Raw genomic sequence first — 21,813 nt, 5'->3', positions numbered from 1 at the left:
TCTGTCCTTTCCAGCTCAGTTTAAATTTGTATTTGGATAATCCACCAAACTTTGCCTTTAAACCTGAGGGCTTTTCAAATTAAGCATTTAAAATATCTGGTCAATGTGTGTGCATTTGTGTTTTGATCTATTGTATGTTATATTAAACTGTTTTCTAAAAAAATCTACTTATTTAAAAAATATGTATCTACTACAAGAACCTTATTTCTGAATTAAGACACCTCAGGAGTAGTTATTTAATAATCCCAGGGACTAATGAACTCTCTTTAGTAATACCAGCAGCCGTGCTACGATAATCTGTCACTTGAACTTGATCTATTCTTGTTTTATCTGATAACTGTCCCCATTTGTGTAAAGTCAGCCCATACTCATGGTTGATTGCTTTTTTTCTTTCCAGAAACCAGGGCATAAACCCGAGTGTGTGGATCTGTGTGGTGCTCGCATTGAGTGGACCTCAGAGAAATCCAGCAGAAAGAATGTCTTTCAGGTAAGAGGCAGCACACACATTCCATTCTTCATTTGAGTATAAACTCCTTAACAGGTAAGTTTTATTTCCTTGTTTTTAAGAACCACAGACTGCTTTGCTACAACATTTTTCTTACCAATACAGGAGTGTGACATTGCATCCAGCATCACTTCACTGTTTTTCTAAGAGCATGATTTCTGGTGACTGAGTCTCCTAAACACTTGAGAACCTGTTGATTTATTGATTAATGCTCTATATTTGATTTGTTTTTAAAACTTAGTAGGTAATTGCTTTGGGTTCAGGCCTAGAATCTTGACCTAAAGGACTTCCATAAACACAACTCCTTCAAACTGCTTATCCAAGCATGGCTCCAGCACAGTGCGGTTACTCTGTTTATTTTTATTGCTGTTCAGGGTCCTCAGATGGTGATGACCCAGGTTCATTTCTGGGAGGGGAGGATTTTAAAAGTTTGCCTCTGTCAGGGCCAGCATGGAAAGACATGTATTTCTCATAGGAGTATTCTTCATTAATGGAAAATAATATGATTTAATTACTTTGTCTAAATCCCATTGAATAAAAAGGGAGGATCAAGGCACAAGAAGATGAAAGGAGGAGAAAAGTGTTACTGTAAGGTTAACATTCCAGGATCTAGGGAAATAGTTTATTGCGACATCTTCAGGTTTTGGATATAAACCAGCTACCATGAATATCAGTAGAGAGGATTGGTTTTATTTCACTAAAAGTTGCATCAAGCCACATCAAAATATTATTCTCTATGAACTGAGTTATTTCCCAGAGTGTTCTAACGCTAAGAATTTTTAACAATAAAAACAATGAAAGAAGGAGACACACAGAAGGAACAAGTCAGAGTCAAGATACTGTTAGTTACCAGCTAGTCCTTTATCATTGTCATCAATGGGACATGCTGAAGGAACCAACTGTGTCTGGGTCTGGGATTTAAGGAAAAAACCCCACCACACACAAAAACCCCCTTAGGCACTGCACGTGGCTTCTTGAAAAGAAGCTTCTTTGGGTCAGCTGGGTGCTACAGAGACTTTTTCCAGGTTTATTTTTCTAGACATCTTTCTAAAGCACATGCAATACTTAGAAATATTAATCTTCTTCAAGACAGTGAGGCTTATGCTTCTGTACCCCCCACATCCTTCAGGTTGTCTTGAGACAACACTTGGAGCTTTGTCATTTCCTAGGTATTTTTAGAATAAATATTTTGGTTTTGCTGTCAATCTTCAGCTTTTCCACTTGGAATGTGATCAAGTATAACCTTAGCCTTCCCTTGTGCAACCCCCTGAGCACACTGACAGGTCTTCTGAGCTTCTAGGGTTTGTTTCTCATTTTGCAGTAAGCAAAATTTCTGTTTGGAAGTGCACAGTGGAGCGGTGATTCATTGCATCTAATACATTTCCAATGTAGGAACAAACTAAGCTCTGTTATTGATTTACCAAACTGGTTGTAAGAAGCCTTTGCAATGCATTTTCTTCTCACTTCTGTTAGTGTGAGGTGTAACTCCACTGAATCAGAATAATGTGAGAAAGGAAACTCATGCACTACTGTTTGAACCCATTAAAACGTGTCTTCATCAAGCCAATAAGTGAGTGGGAGAGACATTAAGAAGTAAAAGCATGGGAGGAAGGACATATGTTAAGACACATTTTGAAAAGGGATGGAGCATTGTTTAGACAGAGAGCTACAAGAAGATTATGCCAGATGGTAAGAGTGAAAGAGGAGAAGGCTTTGGCATCAGTACTGGTGACATTTTGGGAAAGGAAAGGACTGAATGAGACTGGTGCTACATGAGCAGATAGAGTGGGAAGGGGACTAGAGACAGAGGGAAGATTTATGAGATATTCTGGAGGGAATCCAAGGCGAGTTCGAAAGCGGGGAGGTCAGTTTGTACCTGGATAGTGAATATTTCAGGAAACACTTCTGATGATCTACTTATCCCCAGTGGGTGGGAATAAGATTGATAATTATGTCTACTTATTCATAGATATGTTCAAACATGGGTGATTTTTCTTTTTTTTTTTAATGACCTAAATATAGATGTGATGCATTAGCTGCCTGACTCTGAAAGGATCAGAAACAAGTATGTTTATATCTTCAAAGTGTGGCAACAAAGTATAGTTGGTGGGTTTTTCTTTCTTTACTGTCTGCATAATGAGATAAAAACACAGCAATGGTTGCTTTCTGCTAATGTGTTGTACCAGGAGTAGATGCAGGATTTTGAGTTTGATTTAGACTGGGTGCTCAATTTGAGTTCATGAATTATAGAATAGGAATTGAAAATTACTATTGAGATTTTGGTTTGAAGAAAAATAAGGAAATATTGAATAAAAAATCTAAGCATGTGACAGTAAATGGATGCTAACAAGATGGTGTCTAGGAGTACCATAAGGAAATTAACTGGAAACAAGATTGATGCAGAAAAAAACAAAAGAAAAAAAAAATAAATAAGACACTGCAAGTGAATTATATTCAGGCAGGAAGATTTGGGTTTCTGGTCTTGATCATGAGGTTTTCAGCAGTGCTACTCCACTCATTTCAACCTAGCTGCTCCCTGTTTAAGTCTGGCTGGTCTCTCATGCTACCCAGTTTGTGCACGCAGCCTATTTCTGCTCTTGATGAATTTATTAAGGTGTTGGGTTTTTTTTCAGGTTTGCCTTAATAGTACCTGAAAATGCACATCTTATAAAACATAACCTTCTGATTTTCCTTCATTTGTTGTATTGATAACATAGCTTGGCACCAAGGAAAAGACCTGGTCAGAAGCAGCTTCACATGATGAAGGGAAGGGTAGCAGTTTGCAGTGAGATACTGTTGCTGTTTGTTCTTGCTGGCTGAGTGACATGATACACTAGGTCTTCATCAGAGGAGTGGTGAATAAAAGATGATTTATGTTCAAATCACATGCTTTAAATATTTCTGCTAAGTGCTAGTTTGCTCTTTGGTGTTTAGCCTGAAATTTAAAGCACTGAGGATTAAAAGGATTACAACATAATCTTAAATAATCCTAAGTGTCATTTACAGAGAGATGGTTGTAATAACTAAATAAAACCATATTAAGGGATGGCAGTGTTGTCAGTCAGCAGCTGGAATGGAAACAGTGCCTATGTCACTCTGTCATTCTCCTCTTTCTTTTATTTGGCTTAGTTTTATATTGAGTAGGTGCATTTTGATGCAGGTTATCGAAGGATAGGAGATGACAGGCTGCTTTTCAGTCACTACTAATACGGCTGCTGAGGCACCAGGAGATAGGTTAGTTTACAGATTTTCTCCATATTCAATGTTTTCTGCTTCTAGTAAACTTTTCAACTGGAGTTTATCCTCTCCTCTGCTTTACACATCCTCTAAGCCAAGCAGCCCTCGTGATTTCAAATTCACCCAGACATCATCAAAGACATGCTCTTGGGCCCTGGCTTCATACTTCTGGAGCTTCATTAGCACAAATTCTTGTGGCTGCAGACTGCTTCCTTGAAGAGGTTTTGGAGGATTTATCTCTGATTATTCAAAAAAGAATAGGAAAAATAGGAGAGAGGTGAAGAGTGCAAACAGTGGTCGCGAGCAGCATGAATCGGTGAAGCTGCTTTGTTCTCTTGATAGCACCATTCATTTTAGTACTTTTTTGTTTTGTTGTTTGTAATTTTTGTAATTTCTTTAGTAATATTTTTTTTTCCCTGTTTACCAAGTTCAAATTGCAGGAAGGTTCCACATGCAGGATTTCTGCAGTTCAATGCCCCACCTCTTGCCACGGATCTGGTGTGATGCTGGGTTTTGTTTCAGTACAGCTGTAAGGGGTTACTCATTTATAGGCAACTAAGAACTGTAAACGTATTTTGCAAATAGAGAAATCAGTATAAGAAGTACAGTATTTCAACAGTGAGACAGCTGAAAGTACAACTGTACCTATGTGTTCTATGAAAGAATTTCTCTTGCAGCTGTTTCGTATATAATAACATTTATGGCACTGATCTAGGGTAACTCCCTCATCCTTGAAGCTCTCCAGCTTTGTCCAAGAGCATAATCTGAATGATAAGCTATTTTGTTCTACATACTGTAGGATCAGCATAGTATCTGGATGCCTCCCAGGAATGTTTTTAGTCACCGTGTTTTGCCATGGGAGAGATCATTTTCTTCTCTGTGATCTCTGTAGAGGAAGCACTGAGAGTGCAACGTGGAGGGGCTTGGGTTGGGGTTGGTATTTGGATTTCTTGGTACGTTTTTAAATATAAATGCTGCATACAGAGGGCAAATCTAAAAAAAGCCACTTTGCAGTCAGATGGATATGAAATTTCTGGTGGTCCTTATCAGCAGCTGGAGCATGTTGTCTATCCCAAACCTGTCCCAGAGAAAGTTCTGTTCCCTGAGCTCAGGAGTGCTCTTGCCTGTAGCTCCTACCAGGCTGGTTTTGAACTAGATATGCATGAGAAGGACCTGTGGTGACTTTAAAACATCTGCACAGCATTTTGTCTGCTTCTGGAGGTTACGGCTGCACCCTGCATTAATGTCCCAGGGATGTGATTATATTGTTACATAATTAGAAGACTTATCCACATCACAAAATTATTGGATAGCATCAGAAAGGCGTTTTTTAAGAAATGAACTTCTAATTAGTTTTGAAAACGCACAAGAAATGGTCCTAGTCATTATCTTAGAAATGTTCAGGTGTCTGTTTTTATGTAATTACTCTGATTTTATTGGTGTAAGTGGGATATCTATATATTTGACCTCTATAAAAAGAGTTTCAAACATTTCAAGAAACAACAACTTTACTCATAAAACTCACAAGCTGAGCAGTTAAGGTAGAGCTGCTACAAAATATAGCTAATATATTTCTCTCACTTTCTGTGGTTCCCATGTCTACTTTGGGGTAACACAAAACCCTCAGTGGTTGCAGCAAAGGCCAGGTGTCTTTTGTGGCCATGAAATCAGGAAAGCAGTTTATTTGCTTTTAATTAAGAGAAAATTAAAATTTCAGTCACCATTCTACTGATAATCTAAAAATAAGTTATTACTTTGCAGAAATACAAAAGTCCACTCCTGATATTAAGAATTTAATCCTATCTTGCTAAACGAAGAAAGATTCAAAATTCTCATCAAAACTTTGGTAGATTTATTTGTTAAATCTCATTTTGCCTAGATAGTTCCTAATCCCATTTGTTGTCCCAGAAAAAATGTAATGAAAATTTCACTGTGTTGGAAAAAAAATAAAATATTAAAAATAAAATTGAGAAGTGTAACTTCAACAAGTCCTGAAAAGGCTTGAAAGTCTGGATGAAGAAAGAGCTTCTGTGGGGATGGTGCTGTGGTGATGATGCTGATTCCAGGTCACCTCTACTGGGGTAATCACAGCAGGCCACGAGTCTCCCTAAAAACCAGAGGCCTGCAAAATCAGGGAGTCTCCCTATAATCCAAAGGCCTACAAAATCAGAATGAAAGGTGAACCTAAGTTTTCTGTGATTTTCTTTTTTTCTGATTCCGAAACCCCACAACCCATAGTTTTCAAGCCTGACGCTGTGTGCCTGGATGGCTGCCTGCTAAAGATAATAATTATAATAGCTCACCGTGCTTTTTTAAGAGCCCATCTTTTGACAGATGCAAGTGCTGATCTGTGAGTGACTGTGATAGGTATGAGTGTCTGTGTATGCTCATACACATGTGCTTCTTAAGAAATTATGTGAATCACTTCGCTTTTGACAGCTACGCTGCAGCTTTCAGAAGTGCAGATGTTATTTGTCCATCAGAAAAGAAAATATTTATTTCAAGCCACAGGCATTTTCTGCTTTGCAAAGAAATAAAAAAAATGAGTAAAACAGAAGAGGAGTTAATGCTTAATGTGCGTGTGAAACAATTTTGTCAGGGACAGAAGAAGCCCGGCTGGGTAGAAGGGCTTGGACAAATACGCACAGGGAGCACCTTGAACAAATAATCACCCATGAGCAAAGAGTGACAGTGGAGCTGCTGATTCCACCATCGTGTTGCAGCTGAATCCACGGAGGGTTGTGTTTGGTTGTTGGAAGATTGGTGTGGGGGGGATTTTTGGGGTTTTTTTTGCTTTTTTCTTTTCTTTTTCAGTGCTGAAGTGAGCCGTGTGCTGCGGCTGGGATGCGAAATGGCAGTGGGCTGCAGCCTCTTGCTGCATTATTCATAAACATATTGCTGCCATCTCGTGGGCAGCAGTTGGAGGTGGCCAGGGGGGCTGTCCAGGCTGTGCCTTGCCCTGGGGGGGGGCACCAGCCCTGCAGGGGACAAAGGGTGCAGGTCACTTGACACCCAGCATCACCACAGGGGAGGGAGTTGTTTGGAAAGATCTCTCAGCAAAACAAAACTCAGTGCCTGGCCGGACTGTTGATTAACACTTTTAGCTGGTTGCTAAATGAGGTCATGTCTGCTTATTTTTTTTTTTAGGAAGGACTAGTGCTGCCGTTAACCTGGATTCTCTAAGTTATGCATAAGGTGCTAGTTTTATGTTTTGAAACGGTGATTGTGTTCTGATCAGCAGGGCTGATAGGGAAAGGGTCAATAGCTTCCCCAGGGTGAGCTGGTTCAAGGTAAAGCACGTCATGAGAATTATTGTTGCAGATGCCCTGTTTGGTGAACCTGATCAAGCCCAGGGTGCTGTGATGTGAGGCCTTGGGTGCTGTGTTCTGTGTACTCCTAAAACGAGGAAAAGGGGGTTTTCATAGACCTGGCAATCAGCAGCTGAAAGGGAGGGCAAAACCACAAAAGGAGCCTGGCTTTCCTGATTCTTCAGTACTTGAAGGTATTGTGCTTCTCCGGAGTGCAAACAGCTACATTCATTTAAAAGCACTAGGATTTTCCCAGACTTTTTAATATTACACACACAAAAAAAGAAGTCTTGATACATACCCAACCATTGCACACGGTCCCTTCATTTATCAAACTCTTGAAAAAAAAAGAAAACAAAACAGAGAGGAAAATGAATCCTAAATGAACTCACTCAGAGATAATCAAATCTGACTTGTTTACATGTTTGGTGCTGGTATTTCTGTATTCAGCCACTACATTTGTAAAAATCTTGGCGAAGTGGCTTTACTCCATTTTTGTGTTTCTCTTTAATGAGGGAGGCAGATATTGGAAGTTGGCTGGGCACAGGCGAGCCTTGGCTGTCCTCTCCCTGCAAGGCAGCACCTCGCATTTGTGTGCAAAGGGATGCCAGACGATCTGGTAGGGATTCACATTCCTCTCTCTGTGTGTAGGAGTGATTTCTACCGCCGACGTTCTTTGGGGAGAAGGATGGGCTTGGGTGTTTCAAGGTGTTAAGTGGACGATGGCAGGTAATTTGGAGGCAAGGGGAGAAATGCAAATAGTGTCCTGCCCTCTCTTTTGGGTCATGGGCCAGTAAATGGCACGGGGAGACTTTTTGAAATGGTAATACTAGAGTAGTCAGCCCGAGAAGACTTTTAAGGTAGTTCCCAGATGGTACAAATGAAAGGAAAACCCAAAAGACCGTTTTCCCCAAAGGAAAACCCTGTTTTTTCAAACCTACTCCTTCAGTTTATTGATTTTGAGGATGCACCTCCAATTGATCCCATTTATAGATTTTTCTTTTGCTATGGATTATGTGAGTTGTTAAAAAAAAAAAGAAAAAAAAAGAAAAAAAAATGAGTTTAGGGGCTGGATTGCTTGAATTCTGGTGTGGTTTTTATTAATAGTATTAACTTAGGTTGCCTTTTTTTTTAACTGCCTTTTCTCTGGTTTGGGGTGAATAAATTCATAGGAATTTCATGCAATTACAACTGCAATTGCATCTGTAAAACAGGGTGATCCAAGAAGCTTAGCAAATATTTTCTTTGGCAACCAAAACGAGGAGATGTGGTTTGCTTACCATTTCATTTAAAAATAGACTAACTTAAATTATCAGAGGATTTTAACACTTAAAATCCACAGCACTTTAGTCAGCTTCCCTTTGGTTTGTGTTGCGTGGTTTGTTTTCAATTACAGTAATGACTCTTGCAAATACATTACTACTATTTAAAATCTTAACATGCTTGAAACCTAGAATGTGTTTGGCCTCCCCCCACATGAGCCAGTGTTTACAGGTAAACTTTTACAGATTGAACTTAAGATTTTCCAGGATGGAAAATGTGCAGTTTTATAAATGAATATTTGCACGAGAGCACGTTAACTTATGAAAACAGGAGCCAATTACTAAAATTCTCTCAAGTAATAGACTTATTATTATTTTATATTATTTGTACACAGTCATCACTAGGTGGAGGCATACTTTACAGATTCTATTCAACATATCATCTGTTAAGGACTGAGATAAATTGCATTGATGCTGTGTAGTTAAGTGGCTGATTTGGTTTTTAACGTGGACTGTTGAAGTAACCTGTTACCACCACACTCCCAACTCTCAGACAGGTTAAGCAGACTTGTGCTTTGACCATTGCTACTGATGAAAAACAGTGAAAATGGATATTTTTTTAATCGTGTGTTGCACAGAGATTTTGTTCAGAAACATCTTTCATGTGTGGTAAATTTAAAAGGAAACAAGCAGGTGTCATGGAGCAAGAGTTTGAAATAACCAATATCTACCCATTCCAATACCCCATCCCTCAGTACTTAAATCAATGCAGGATGGATTGACTATATTTTACTTCTCTTGTGTCCATGAGCTGATAGGGAAGAGTCTGTACAAGCTGGTCCCCTGCTAGCACAGCCCAAGCTTCTTTTTGAGAAGCCACGACTGGACTGACTCAAGGGTGAATGTCGTAGTCAGAGACAAGAACCCTTCCTCTTTACTTTGAACACTCTATTATGGCTCTTCACATCTTATAACATCCACTGGCTTTTATTGTAGGAGAAAGAATGGTCATGGTGCACAGAGTAGAAAGAAAAATTACAATTTCTTCAGAAACTAATCCCTAGCTTTTCAAGTAAGGCAGATTCTCTTCTGAAAAGTAGAGGAAATCTATTTTTATATCTGTAATTTTAATATATTTTAGAGAATGGAGTCTGGATTATTGAGAGAGATTTTCTGAGCTTTGTATCTTCTTAGCCCCAAATAGGCATAGTGGGCATTGCTGTGGCCTAGAGCTTTGTCACCTTTTTTTGGACACTGTCTCTGCCACCCCTCAGGCTGGCAGGCCGTTACATGCTGGGCCAGGTGCTTCTTACCCCTTCCATGGATTGGGATGTAAAAACACTGTAGTGGAACTGAAATACATCCTTCTCTTTTTTCTTTCAAAGTATTTTTCCTGTATTTTTTATTTTTTGTAATTTGAATATGGAATCACACTTTTAATAATTACATTCACAATCTAAAATTAAATAAGCATTTTGTTTAGTCCTCACAGAATTGCCAGCCAGTGCTCAAGAAAGGGTGTCCAGCAATTTATCAGCCTGCAGAAAATAATTACAGCAATATTTTGAAATGCTTATAGTTTTGATTTGGTTTATAGAATGTAAATAATCCATTTTGATTCTTCTGTTTCAAATGGCTTTTTTGGAACTAAGGCTTTTGAATATGAGTCCTTCAATTCAAGCTGTTACTCCTGGGAAATTCTGTAGTGGTATGTTACTGGCATTTGAAAAATGCACACCTTCTGAGAACAAAACCAGGAAAATTCTGTCAAACAGACTGATGGGAATTCCCAAGTTTGGAAATGCAGGTTCTGTTGGAAAACAATGGCAGTGCAATTCAGCTAATGCTGCAGTTGGAGTGAAAAGTATCATGTTTTCACCATTACATACATTTTAAAAAAATTGATTTATTTTTCATTGACATTCTGGAAACAAATGTTCTACATGATCAGTTCAAAAGTGCTAAGTAAGGAATAAGAGAGAGTCATGTGTGTTGGAAAAGAACATAGACTTTACCCATCTAGAAAAGTGTGAAGAAATATGGTAAAATGGAATGTAAACAAAGAAATGGGGAAAATAAATGTGGGAGTGAAGAAGTGTGTACAGGGAGTAGGAAGAATGTCATCCAATAGTAGAAGATCAAAGGAAGGGAAGCCAATTTTTCCCAATATTCTATAATAACTTAGATGTAGCAAGGTAAAGGATCTGAACAAAGGGTCAGAAAATCACACATGGGAAAGGAAAAAACATCATCTATAGCGAGGAGTGTGCAATGTAGTATTATTACTTTTTTAAAGGATCAATTATCTCCATCTCCTGGTATTTCAGGACTCTTTTATAATTACTAGTGTTATTTTTGCTCCCTCTCCTGCACACGCACTCTGTCTCGCTCCCCCTTCCAGGCAACACTTCTCCACTTGCGCAGATTTGAGGGGGTAGGAGGATCTCAGGGGTGCTTTGCAAGATGCTCGTTTCCTACCGCAGACTGTGGCATTGCCAGGACTCTTCAGGGGACTCTCTGCCAGCTCTCCTGAAAAGCTTGCAGGGGAGTGGGAGAAGATTTGCATACTGCCCAAGCAGGGCCAGATTTGAACACCCCTCTCTGCCGAATAGTGTGTTGTGGAGTAAATACTGACACCACAAGCATTGCAGCTTCTGTAGAGTAGGTGCTGTGCTATGTCAAGCTATTAGGGTCTGCCGCTTATTTCTTTCCTCCCCCCCTCTCCTAAGATGCTCCTTTTTTAATTCAAATTGATATTTCTGCTCACCTGTTTCTTACTTTTTTTTTTTCCTTTTTTCAGCTCTAATTTTACCTTTCTCTGGTTTTGCTTTCTTTTCCTGTATCCTCTAGTTTACATTTTTGTATTTTAATAACATCTTTTAAATGATTTTTCTCCTGTTCTCAGTGTCATGACAGTGTATTCTGATGGAAAGATAATAATGCCCAAGGAGGTTTTCTTTTATGAATTCTGCTGGTGTTACTTTCACATGCACAAATACATCATCTTGATTTCTAGCTCTGGGTCATTTCATTGCTCTTGTATGTCTTGCTACGAGATGTTTCCTGTAATTAAAAGATTAGGTTAAATAGATTATTTGTGCTGCCCGGTCTACATAAATGTTCTGTTTCTCTGCCTCTGGATACCTGCTTTTGTGTTTTAAGGCAATGTTGTGGTACATGAAGTTGTATCATGTCTCCTTTGTCTTTAAGCTGCTGACTTATTGGTAACAGAAGCAATCAAAAGAGACATTTACTGCCAGAGCCTCGTAGGGTTAGTGAATTAACAGGTGCCAATAAGTTCTAAAGAAGCATTTTAATTGTTTCTAAAGTGTTTAATTAACAGACTTTTTCAGAGGAGTGGTAACTGAGCAGACATCAGCTGATAAATATTTAATGCTTGTACCTAGAGAACTTTTTTTCTGCTTTTCATGTAATTTGAGGTGTTTGCTAATGGAAAACAAACCCTGAATTGTTGTGTAGCATGCAATCAATGATGAACTGCTATTAGATTGTCCAGGGTTTAGATACCTATCAGGAATTTATCTATGTGTGCTGTGCTGCTCTGCATTTATAGTCAGTCTTGTTTAGAGAGCATTTTGGAGTCAGGTTTCTCTGGTCCATCTAGAGATCTATGTTAATACTTCTGGGTTATATCAGGTAGCCTCTGTGAACGTAATTACTTGATTATTAAGTGTATCTGTGGCTGTTTTCTTGGGCTGACAAGGTTTCAGTAACTACAACTTGTTGGGTGGTAGTTAGTAGGAATAAGATTCCAGGTCCCAACACACTATAGATCTACGTGATATTAATGACATTTCCTTTAAAACCTGATAGCCATAATGCTATAACTATACCTAAAATTGTTTGTTTGGGTTTTTTTTTCACTTGATTCTTATAATAGTCTGTTTCTCTTCACTTTAGAGCATTTCCTTTTGTGTTACCTTCCTAAATGCTCAGTCTGTGGTTAAAAAAAAAAAAAAAAGAGCAATCAGTTGTGGCTGAGCTACACTTGATGTCATATAACTCCTCTTGAATTCTCCTTTGTTATATTTAATTAAAAAATAACAAAGAAGACATTTCTTCCATTGAATATGCCTACCTTAAGGGATGACATTTGTGATACAGCTCTGGTGGCCCTGTTGGCTAAAGACTGTTTCCTTGTTTCTCCATTGGCACAACTGTTGTGGTTAATTAGTGCAACTTTTGGAACAGGCAGAGGGCATAACTGGAGTTCAGGATGAGAGGTGGTCAAGATTTGTCCACCTTAGTCCACCTGTAAAGTCAACTGCAGGTTTCCCTCCATTCCTGCCTCTTCCTTTTTGCTGTGGCTGAGCCAGAAATCTCTATCCTGACCACCCTCCAAAGCCAAAGGCAGCAGCCAGGTTCCCTGGTATGGAGAGCTCTCCCCTGGGTGCAGGGCTGGCCATCCCATGGCATCTCTTGTCTGAGCTTGGTTAAGGCACAATTTATGATGTGCCACTGCAAGTTTAGAAATGCAGAAAGAGTTGAAAAAATTGATCCTATTTGTTGTTGCAGTTCAATAGACCTTTGATCCACAGTGCTGGAGGACACCAGGCTGTTCCAGCAGAGCCACCTTTTCCTGTTGTTAGTATATTAATGGCCTTGTTATCAGGTTGTAAGACTTAATTTTTTCATATTAGGATGGAGAAGTTGCAATATCACAGGACCAGGGAACATTGTATTGACTGGCCAGTGCTCTCAGCATGTGCAAGCAGCTCAATTCTGTTGTTCTGGGGCATCACTTCTCAGGAAAATGGCATGCCATTAGAGGAACAAAAATGTGTATCGTGGCCAGGCCTCTTGGCTACACAGAAAATGTAGCTAGGAACATTGTGATATGGTGTCAACATTGGTTTACGAATCCTTGAACTAATAATGGGGAAAGGTATATGGAAAATACTGCAGTGTGTTGCTCCCTGCCTGAGCAGGGACCAGAATTCTTCCTTAGAAGTGGCTTATCCTGAGGCAGTTAAAGTAACTTCTGGAGGGATCTCTTATGCTATGAATTTCAACACAAAGATTTCTGGGAATCATATGATACAGAAAGCAAAACATTCATCACCAAAAAGACTGAATCTTTCAGAGATATAGCTGATCTATACTATATACTGCAGTACACATAGTGTATCCATAGTATAGTATACTCCACAGTGCACTTTTCTACTTCCCTCACTTCATCTCTTTCTTTTACCAGCTTTTTCCTTTCCTCTTTGCATCTTTATTATTTGCAAATCTTTAATGAGGAGTATGTGATGCATCCTTTTATTATGTCTGAAGATGGCTAGTGCTGGCTTTGAAGTCACCCACATTTTCTTTCCAGCTCTGCAGCATGTAAAGAACAATGTGCTTATAATCAGTCAAGGTAAAGTAATTGGTAATAGGAATAATAATATAGCCAAGGCCAATGTATTTGTCAGGTCAAATGAAACGGTTTTGGTTTTCTGCTTAATTCAGTGAATGTGTACATGGCATGTGGAGCAAAGCAGTCAGTTTTGTGAATTTGATGTATGCTAAACTGATCATGCAGCTATTGTAAATGTAGGTTATAGAATCTTAGAATCATTAAGGTTGGAAAAGACTTTGAAGATCAAGTCCAACCGGCAGCCCTACACCCTCAAGACCACTAAACCACCTCCTGAAGCACCATGTCTACCCCTTTCTTGAACACATCCAGAGACTGAGCTTCTGCCACCTCCCTGGGCAGCCTGTTCCAATATCTCACCACACTTTCTGTGAAGAAGTTTTTTCTAATGTCCAATCTGAATTTCCCCTGGTGGAACGTGACCCCATTTCCTCTTGCCCTCTTGTCATCAGGGAGAAGAGGCCAACACCCCCCTCACCACAACCTCCTTTCAAGCTCTACTAGAGAGCAATGTAATACAAAACACACATCTGCCTCTCAAAATGCAGTTCAGTTCTTGGGGTTTTGTTTTGAGTCTTTGGAGACAATGATGCCAATCTGAGCAAGTTGTACAGTAACTTTGTTTGGACAAAATCTCACTTTGTTACTTTTTGTTCATAAATACAGTTAACAAGTTCTTTTGTACTTCTTTGAGTGTTAATTGATGTAAACAAAGTCTGTATTTTATCTAATCCCACTGCAGCTTGTTAAAATTAGAGATGTGCCAAATTATTCCAAAGCAGGTTATAAAGTAAGTGAACCATTAGATCCACTGGCTCATAAATGGCATAGAAATATGTGCTCTGTTTGCTTCTTTTTCAGGGACTGTTTGTGTCAGAACTTTCAAATCACAATTTTTTGCATCTTTAATACTGTGCTCAGTTAAAGTGTATGGCAGAAATATGGTATGATAGCAGGGCTAAGCATGACTAAAGCTATTTCTAGAAAAGTCCTCATATCTGCTCCTCTTTGAGCATACCTAGCAGTCAGCTCTTCTAAGTTCTTTTCACAGAGAGGTCAGTTTGTTGGCATTTTCTCTTTGCAGGGGTCGTGATTTGCAAAGATGGTTATTGCCTGGGTTCTGCCATGTTGCTTAGTGATGGGAATCTGGTACAGCAGGCACCACACTAGCCTCTGCTAGATCTCCAGGGTGGGGAATAAGCATCATTTCCACCATGAAAAGGTTAGTGGGGTTGTTAGAACTACACAGAATGGATGGCCCTTCCCTACTAGCCTGGCAACAAGTTCCTACATCATTAACTGATCTTAAAACCTTGTTCCTCAGTGTGTCTGTGGTTTTGCTTTTCTTCAATATCTTTATCTGCTCCTTTGGCTTGACTTTTGGAAAATCATTCTTTTCCATCTCCTGCCTTCTCTTCAGACTCTGAGACCTTTTCTCTTGTGCTGATCCCAGACAATTCCATTTATCAGCACAGCTGAAGTACTGCATCTATGCTATAAACACAGCAGTCTCCATCTCCCTCCTGACTTTTGCATGCTGAAGTTCTCTGAAGTGTTCTTGTACTTAACGATGAAGACAAGCTCAGCATGCCTACTGCAGAGCCTGGAAAAGAGCTCGAATCTGGATATGTGCTGGTCTTGTATTAAAACTCACTTTACCTGATTTCCATAGGAACAGCACTTCAGCCAGGACAATACAGAGGTCAGTATGGATCTCAAAATTACGTACTATCAAGTACTAGGCAGTCAAGTACTCATCAAGTGCTAGACTGAGTTGGCATGTAAGCAGCTTGTCTGTGCTGTATTGCCACTGCTACTTTTCTCTAAATCCTTTAAAGGTGGGTGTATTGTCTCTCCCCTCTTACTTTCACTGTAGGCTCCCAGGGACAGAGGTGATGGATTTGTTCCACATGTACATAGTGTCTGGCACCATATGGCACATGACTGTGGTTTCATGTTAATCCAAACTATAAATGAGAATGCATCTCTCTGCCCTATTTACAAGTTGTGTTTCCAGTTGTGAGAGGTGGCCAGGGATGAATATTCTATATTTGCACGTTTTACAGCATCTCAGAGCAATTACTGCTAACCAGAATTTTGATTCTTAATTGCTAAAGGTTATCTCAGACAATGATACTTAGTCTATTCAGCAGCAACCTCCACTGCTGTCCTCAAGGTGAAGGAAAGCAAACCTAGAGAGAAGAGGGCTAGTGAGGAGGAATTTCCTGGACCTTGGGAACTGGTTAGTTATATCCACAGAGGAGCTGAGGTAACCAATTAGGCATCAGACTCATCGATACCGTTATGGATCTAGCTAACAGCAACTCCATTTTAATTTAATCCATGGTGCTTTTTTCCAAACAAAAATGTCTTAAGACAATTATTTTATCAGGTAAAACTGAGATAATTTGACGGTGCATGTCAGACAAGATAGAACTGAAAGACCAGTATATATAGATGTCTCTCTGTCTCATCTTTCATAATTCTCTGGGGTTTTTTCTAGCTGCCAGCACCATAGTATCTAATCTTTCTAGCAAACAGGTGGCTCTTGCAGCATGCCTTACAATCAGTCAGACTTTGGCTCAGTCTAATTTGCTTAATCATATTAATTAATTACTTTTGTAAATGTCAGAAAAGTTCAGCGCACATTTTACTTTTTAAAAAGTATTTGGAAGATCTTTTTAGTAAATCATAACTTTGAAATATCTGCATTTTTTTAACTGAAAATGCAGAGCATAGTTACTCAGATTCATTACAAGTGAACTATTTAACTTCCTCGGTCTTCTTTCACTTAGCAAATTGACTTAGTTTTCAATGGATTTGTTTCATATTTTATAAGAGTTTAATCAGGTGGTGCCAGCCAATTTCAGTCTATGTCCTGTTCTGCTAAATGTCTAATTTATTTGGCAGTCCTAGTGGCATTGTTACATTCAACATACCCTCTGATTGGAGAACAAAGTGTTTTTAGTGGTAGGCAAACACCATAGAAGTGATTGGTTTTTTGCACAAATAGCTTGTATTTCTGTGTACTAAGACTTGTTTGGGGAAGGGTGTGTGGTAATTCTTGATTTAATTCATAGTACTAGTAAGAGGTTGAGAACATTCACAGTACAAAGGTTGACAGTTTGGTGCAGTGCTCTTCTGCTTTTTTGTTGTATCTGTGCTTGGATGATTTGTGGTTGTTTAGTAAGGATCAGGAGAGAGGTCAAAGTACAGGTGGTGATCTGTGTGACAGTTGTGACAATAAAAATATTGAGTCTGTATAAAAGTCTGCAGACACTGAATTGCAGCAAGCCTAGGTGAAATGAAGGAAAACAAATGTTCCTACCTCAAGCAGCCTTGGGGGAATCACTTGAAATAAAGCCTAATTGACTAACAAATCTACAAATGGTGCTTTTCCTTACGTCTGACCATGTTGTGCACTTATCATAATTTCTTTCTGCTAACATATTTTCTGACTAATGGCATCTGACGTGTTCAGTCCCCACTGCCAGTCTGGGTGTAGACGATGTGTTCCAGATGTGCATGGTAAGATCCCTGTCCTGCAGCAATGTGTCCTTCTGTTCCCATCTGTAACAGTATTTAACTTGGAACAGGACAGTGATTGTTACTAAGAATTTCTCTTTAGTCTAAATGAGGGCCTGAGACTTTTTAGATTAACAATAACTGAACATGAGAAGCTTAAAAAAATATGTTCTGCCACATGATATGTCCAGGTTAGTCACCAGTTCTTCTCTTAAGATCAAGTGGACAATAAGAAACAAATGTATCTGAATGTATGTGGCTGTACAGGTTTATGGATGAAAGTACACTCCTCTTTCTGAATAATGACATCTCCAGGGTGCAGGTGATGATGCCAGGAGAGCATTGACCAAGCAGAGATGGCTTTTTATCATTTCTTGGTGATTTTCTCACTGTAGCAGTTAGCTCAGGTGGCAGAACCAGTATCTGTTGTCTAAACCTGGCAATTCATCAAGCTAGTATCTTTTAAAGGCATAGATTTTTCCTACAGCACTTGTGTAGAGAAATGTTCTGGTTCAGAGAGGAGTATGTGGTCAACACCAGGGACACAGCCTACAGCAGCAAATTGTAGCCAATATAGTCCATATATTTTTATCACCATTATGCACTACTGATGCTGCCAGTTCAGAACCAATGTTAAAATGTAAACACTTGGGGATGTAATTGTTTCATGTGTGCTTGTGCTTCTGTACTACGATTAATACTGTTCAAGCTAGTCGTTTGGACATCACCTTCTAATATTCCAAGTTATGCCTGGAAGTAGCAGCCATTATATAAAGGAAATGTAAGCAGAAGATGAGCATAAGGGTTTGTTTTAATTGTCTGGGAATTTGCCTCTTTAATTCCAAGAGATAGCTGTGTGTGGTGTTTTTACAGCAAAAAAAAAGTGAAGGTTACACTACCACTTGCCTTGTTTACTTTAGAGCTCACTAAATCTCACCAGTCCTCCAGTGAACGTGGGGTAAATTTAAGCAGAAGAAGGCAGATTTTGTGTGGATCCTGACCAAAGTGATGTTTTTTGGCAGAAACAATAGAAAACATATTACACTGTGTTTTTATGTTTGTTTCCTCACACTGTGTGGTTTTGTCTGGTTTCTCTGCAAGCAAGGTTCAAGCTGGCCAGCCATGCAGTTTCCTTTTTAATTTCTTTGTTGTTCGTTTATTGGAATTTGAGATTGGAAGCAGAGACAGTGGATGCAAACCCAAGTGAGCCAACATGTTTTCAGTCTGCCTGTGCAGTCCTGCCTGAAAGCTCGTCACTGAATTTTATACTGCAGTGATATTAAGCTAATTCTTCCAACTCTTCTGGAATGTGTATTTCCATTAGGATGGATGTATTCACATAAACTAGTTATTTTAATATTCTTCTGAACTGGAATACAATTACTCACTCAAATTAGCCTTTCAAAATATTGATTAAAGGAGTTCTGACATTCTGAACCTTCACAAGAGTGTGGTCAAAATCTTGAAGTTTGTCAAGATTCAAGATGTGAGCACATGAAATGGAGTATAAACACAAGTTATGTATACTCCATCTGCATCAATAATATCTAAAAAAAATTAATCAGTATAATATTGCTTGACAGAATAGCACAATATCAGCTAAACTAATATTTTCAGTTCAATTGCATAAAGGCAGTTTAAAAATAGGACTTACCACTTGATCATGCATTATTTTCCTAATGAAAGAACATGTGGAAACCGTAAGAAATGATAATCCAACATAAAATATACCAATGTACACATTTTATCCAAATGCTGTAGACAAGCCAATATGGCAACCAGTATAAGATACTCTGCTGCTCATGAGCATGCTCTCAGGATCAGATCTTAAACTTTTTAAATATTTAAATTTATTAGATGTCTACATGCAGGTCTAGGCAAAGCACTGGGGCACCAGGGCCTTCATATCTGAAGCTGTTTAGCATCTGGCTCCCACCTGCCCACTTAGCATAATTACTAAGCATCAAACACTGTTCTGCTCATTTCCAGACTTCAAAGTGTCAAAGGATAGTCCATGTGCTCCTCTAAGTGCCTGACACGTTCATCACTGCTGCTGTCTGACTTGGTGGTTTCTTGCAAGCCTCCTCCCACGACCCTGTGTGTCTGCTGCTTATCCTGCGCAGTGCAGGAGGGTGAGGGGGACCTCCCAGGTGAAGCTCAGTGGAATTTTTTCCTGTTGTATTTTCAGTAAGAGGAAAAGAATGGACCCTCTTTGTACGTCAGTGGGCCAGTGTGCTTTATCTGGTGTTTGTCCCACTTTATGTACTCACCACACTTTTCATCTTGGGTGATTTCCTGTGAAGGAAAAGGCTGAGCCTTTCTGTCAAAACAAGATACTAAGATTTCCATCCTTCTAGTTTGAGAGAGGACTTTTGCAGTCTTCAACCCTGAGCTTGTGAAATTTGTTGGGGAGCTGCCTGGGACAGTCAAGCTCATCCATCTCCAGTTCATTGTGGTGTTGAGTCACTCTTACTCAGAGCTTTCGCTGTACCTCCTCGAGAGTGCAACAGCATTGAGCTTCCTCAGCTTTGCAGGCATTTGCAGACACTGCTAGGAATGTCCAGGTGGTTGAGGGAAAAAGAACAGCTTCCTACCTATCACTGTTACTCTTCAAAGTATATTTGTGTTGCATCCATCCTCAGCATGGTATTAAAATCATCTGACTTTCAGAAATGAGGCCCAGACTGTGAATATATGCCTAGTTAACAGGTCTCAGAGAACAAAAACCTGCAAGTAAGAATTGTGTTTGCATTCTTTGTAGATCAGCTGGAGATAAATACATACTTTATTATGGAGGTGCTACTCTTTCTTTTTTTGATTGCTTTCCTTTAACTCATGGTGATTTAGAGATGTTACATCGATGTTGTTTTGTAAGGGAAAATGTGTAATCCTCAAATAATTTAAAAGCAAACTTTTCTAAAAATGTTATACTTACTTTTCCTGTATAGATTAGCGTGTCAGGCAAGTGATAAATATCAACAGGATTTTCAGAGCAAAAATACTTCACATAAAGGGCAGAAACAAAGAAAAATACATGTTGGGTACACTAGGATGTGAGTGAGTTAAGAGTCTTTGATAGCGGTTACTCTGCTAGTCCAAATAATGACTAATTACCATGGCAATCCTTATGTTCTGTGCCATACGGACCCCACCATTCCTACTTAAAAACACTAATGGCAAATATACATTGCAAACAGATGCCATGTGCACATATCATTTGAAAAGGCTTTTAGGAAAACAAGATTTCTGGTCTTTGGATAGAAGCAGAGCAGTTGCAAAGCAGGATGGCAGAGCATCAGTGATTCCCATCCCACAAGGGAGTGCCCATCTGTGCCACCACTGCAAGAGGGCTGGGGATGGAGTTAAAGAGAAAAGCCTGGCTCAGGCTTCAACACAGATCACCCTCTCCAGGTACAGCAACACAACTTAAAATAGGAAGCATGCCTCACTCTTAAAATATTAAGACTGAACAGGCTGAGCTGCTTCCAGCTGGTGGTGGTCCTCAGCTGCTAGGAAACAGCTTTGGAACTCAGTCTGCTACAGACTTTGGGGTTCCCTGTCTGAGGGATAGTCAGGAGGAATGATGTTTAGATCTTCCTCTGCCTGTTTTGAGCTGACTTCTGCTCAGTGCAGCCTTCTTGTTGCTGGATGGACCATGGGAGTCCCTGCCAGCTCAGGTCACCTTATGGTAGCTCTGAAATAAAAAAAGAAAATTACAGATTTGTGATCCAGAGGCTGGTGCAGCTGTGCTGTGAATGGGGAGGAGGAGAAGACTGCATGGACACAACTGCTACCCCAGTACAGCACTGGGTGGCCAGCTGCTCCTGGGCAAGCTGCAGCCTGGGAATCCCACACCAGTGTAGTCACAGCGGAGGTTCAGTGTAAAACTTCAACTTGAATAATGAACCAGTTTGGGCCTGCAGAAAACTGTTTTGAACTGCAAAGGGCCAGTCATTTGAAAATATGTAGTTAAATTCTGACAAACTTGGGGCACCCACACTTCCCAGAACCTCTTGCTGTTCATGGAAGAAAAAGAAAGAGAAGGAAAGAAAAAAGAAGATATTTCTGCCATTTTCCTGATTTGTGATTTTAGAGGAATTATTCTCTTTTATAGCCTTCCAGTTCTATAAGGAATCCTTAATAATATGAAAAATTTCATCTCATAAGTACTGGTGAAAATTATTTCTAATAGAAACAGCCTACTAATAGGCTGCAGTGTTGAGGCATGTCTATAACCAGGCATATATACAACCAGTGATTCCTGAAGCATCATGAGATCTTAATTAATGAATCACAGCCAAGAACTCACCAACTTTAGTAAACATGTCAAGGAAAATGTAATTCGTTTGTTTGGGTTTTTTTCCTCTTAAAATACAAAGATTTCAAGGCATTGAAAAGTAAATTCCTACCTTATAATTGTTCAAAGTGGTATCTTTAGGGCATCCAAATATTTTAAAATCTGACCTTAGATTTGCTGTAGCTACCTGCCCCTCCTCTCCTGCATGCTACTCCTACATTTTTATTGCTTCCTAGCTCTGTCCTACCGGGACCTTCAGAATGATGCTTACACTACCCATTCCTTCAGACACTCTT

At 39.5% G+C, this 21,813-nt stretch overlaps 1 protein-coding gene across 1 annotated transcript in view; it reads left to right on the top strand.

Annotated features, from left to right (window-relative positions):
- Nucleotides 1-21,813, top strand: part of ARHGAP15 (Rho GTPase activating protein 15) — a gene marked incomplete at its 5' end in the record, with an annotated part of 279,947 nt that overhangs the window by 13,292 nt on the left and 244,842 nt on the right. The window contains one exon of the mRNA XM_009997402.1: nucleotides 398-487. Coding sequence (XP_009995704.1) covers nucleotides 398-487 — 90 coding nt within the window. The remainder of the gene's footprint in view (nucleotides 1-397; nucleotides 488-21,813) is intronic.

This window comes from Chaetura pelagica, unplaced genomic scaffold (assembly GCF_000747805.2).
Source record: "Chaetura pelagica isolate M959 unplaced genomic scaffold, ChaPel_1.0 scaffold575, whole genome shotgun sequence".
Taxonomy (NCBI): Eukaryota; Metazoa; Chordata; class Aves; order Apodiformes; family Apodidae; genus Chaetura; species Chaetura pelagica.
This window is presented reverse-complemented; position numbering and strand designations above follow the sequence as displayed.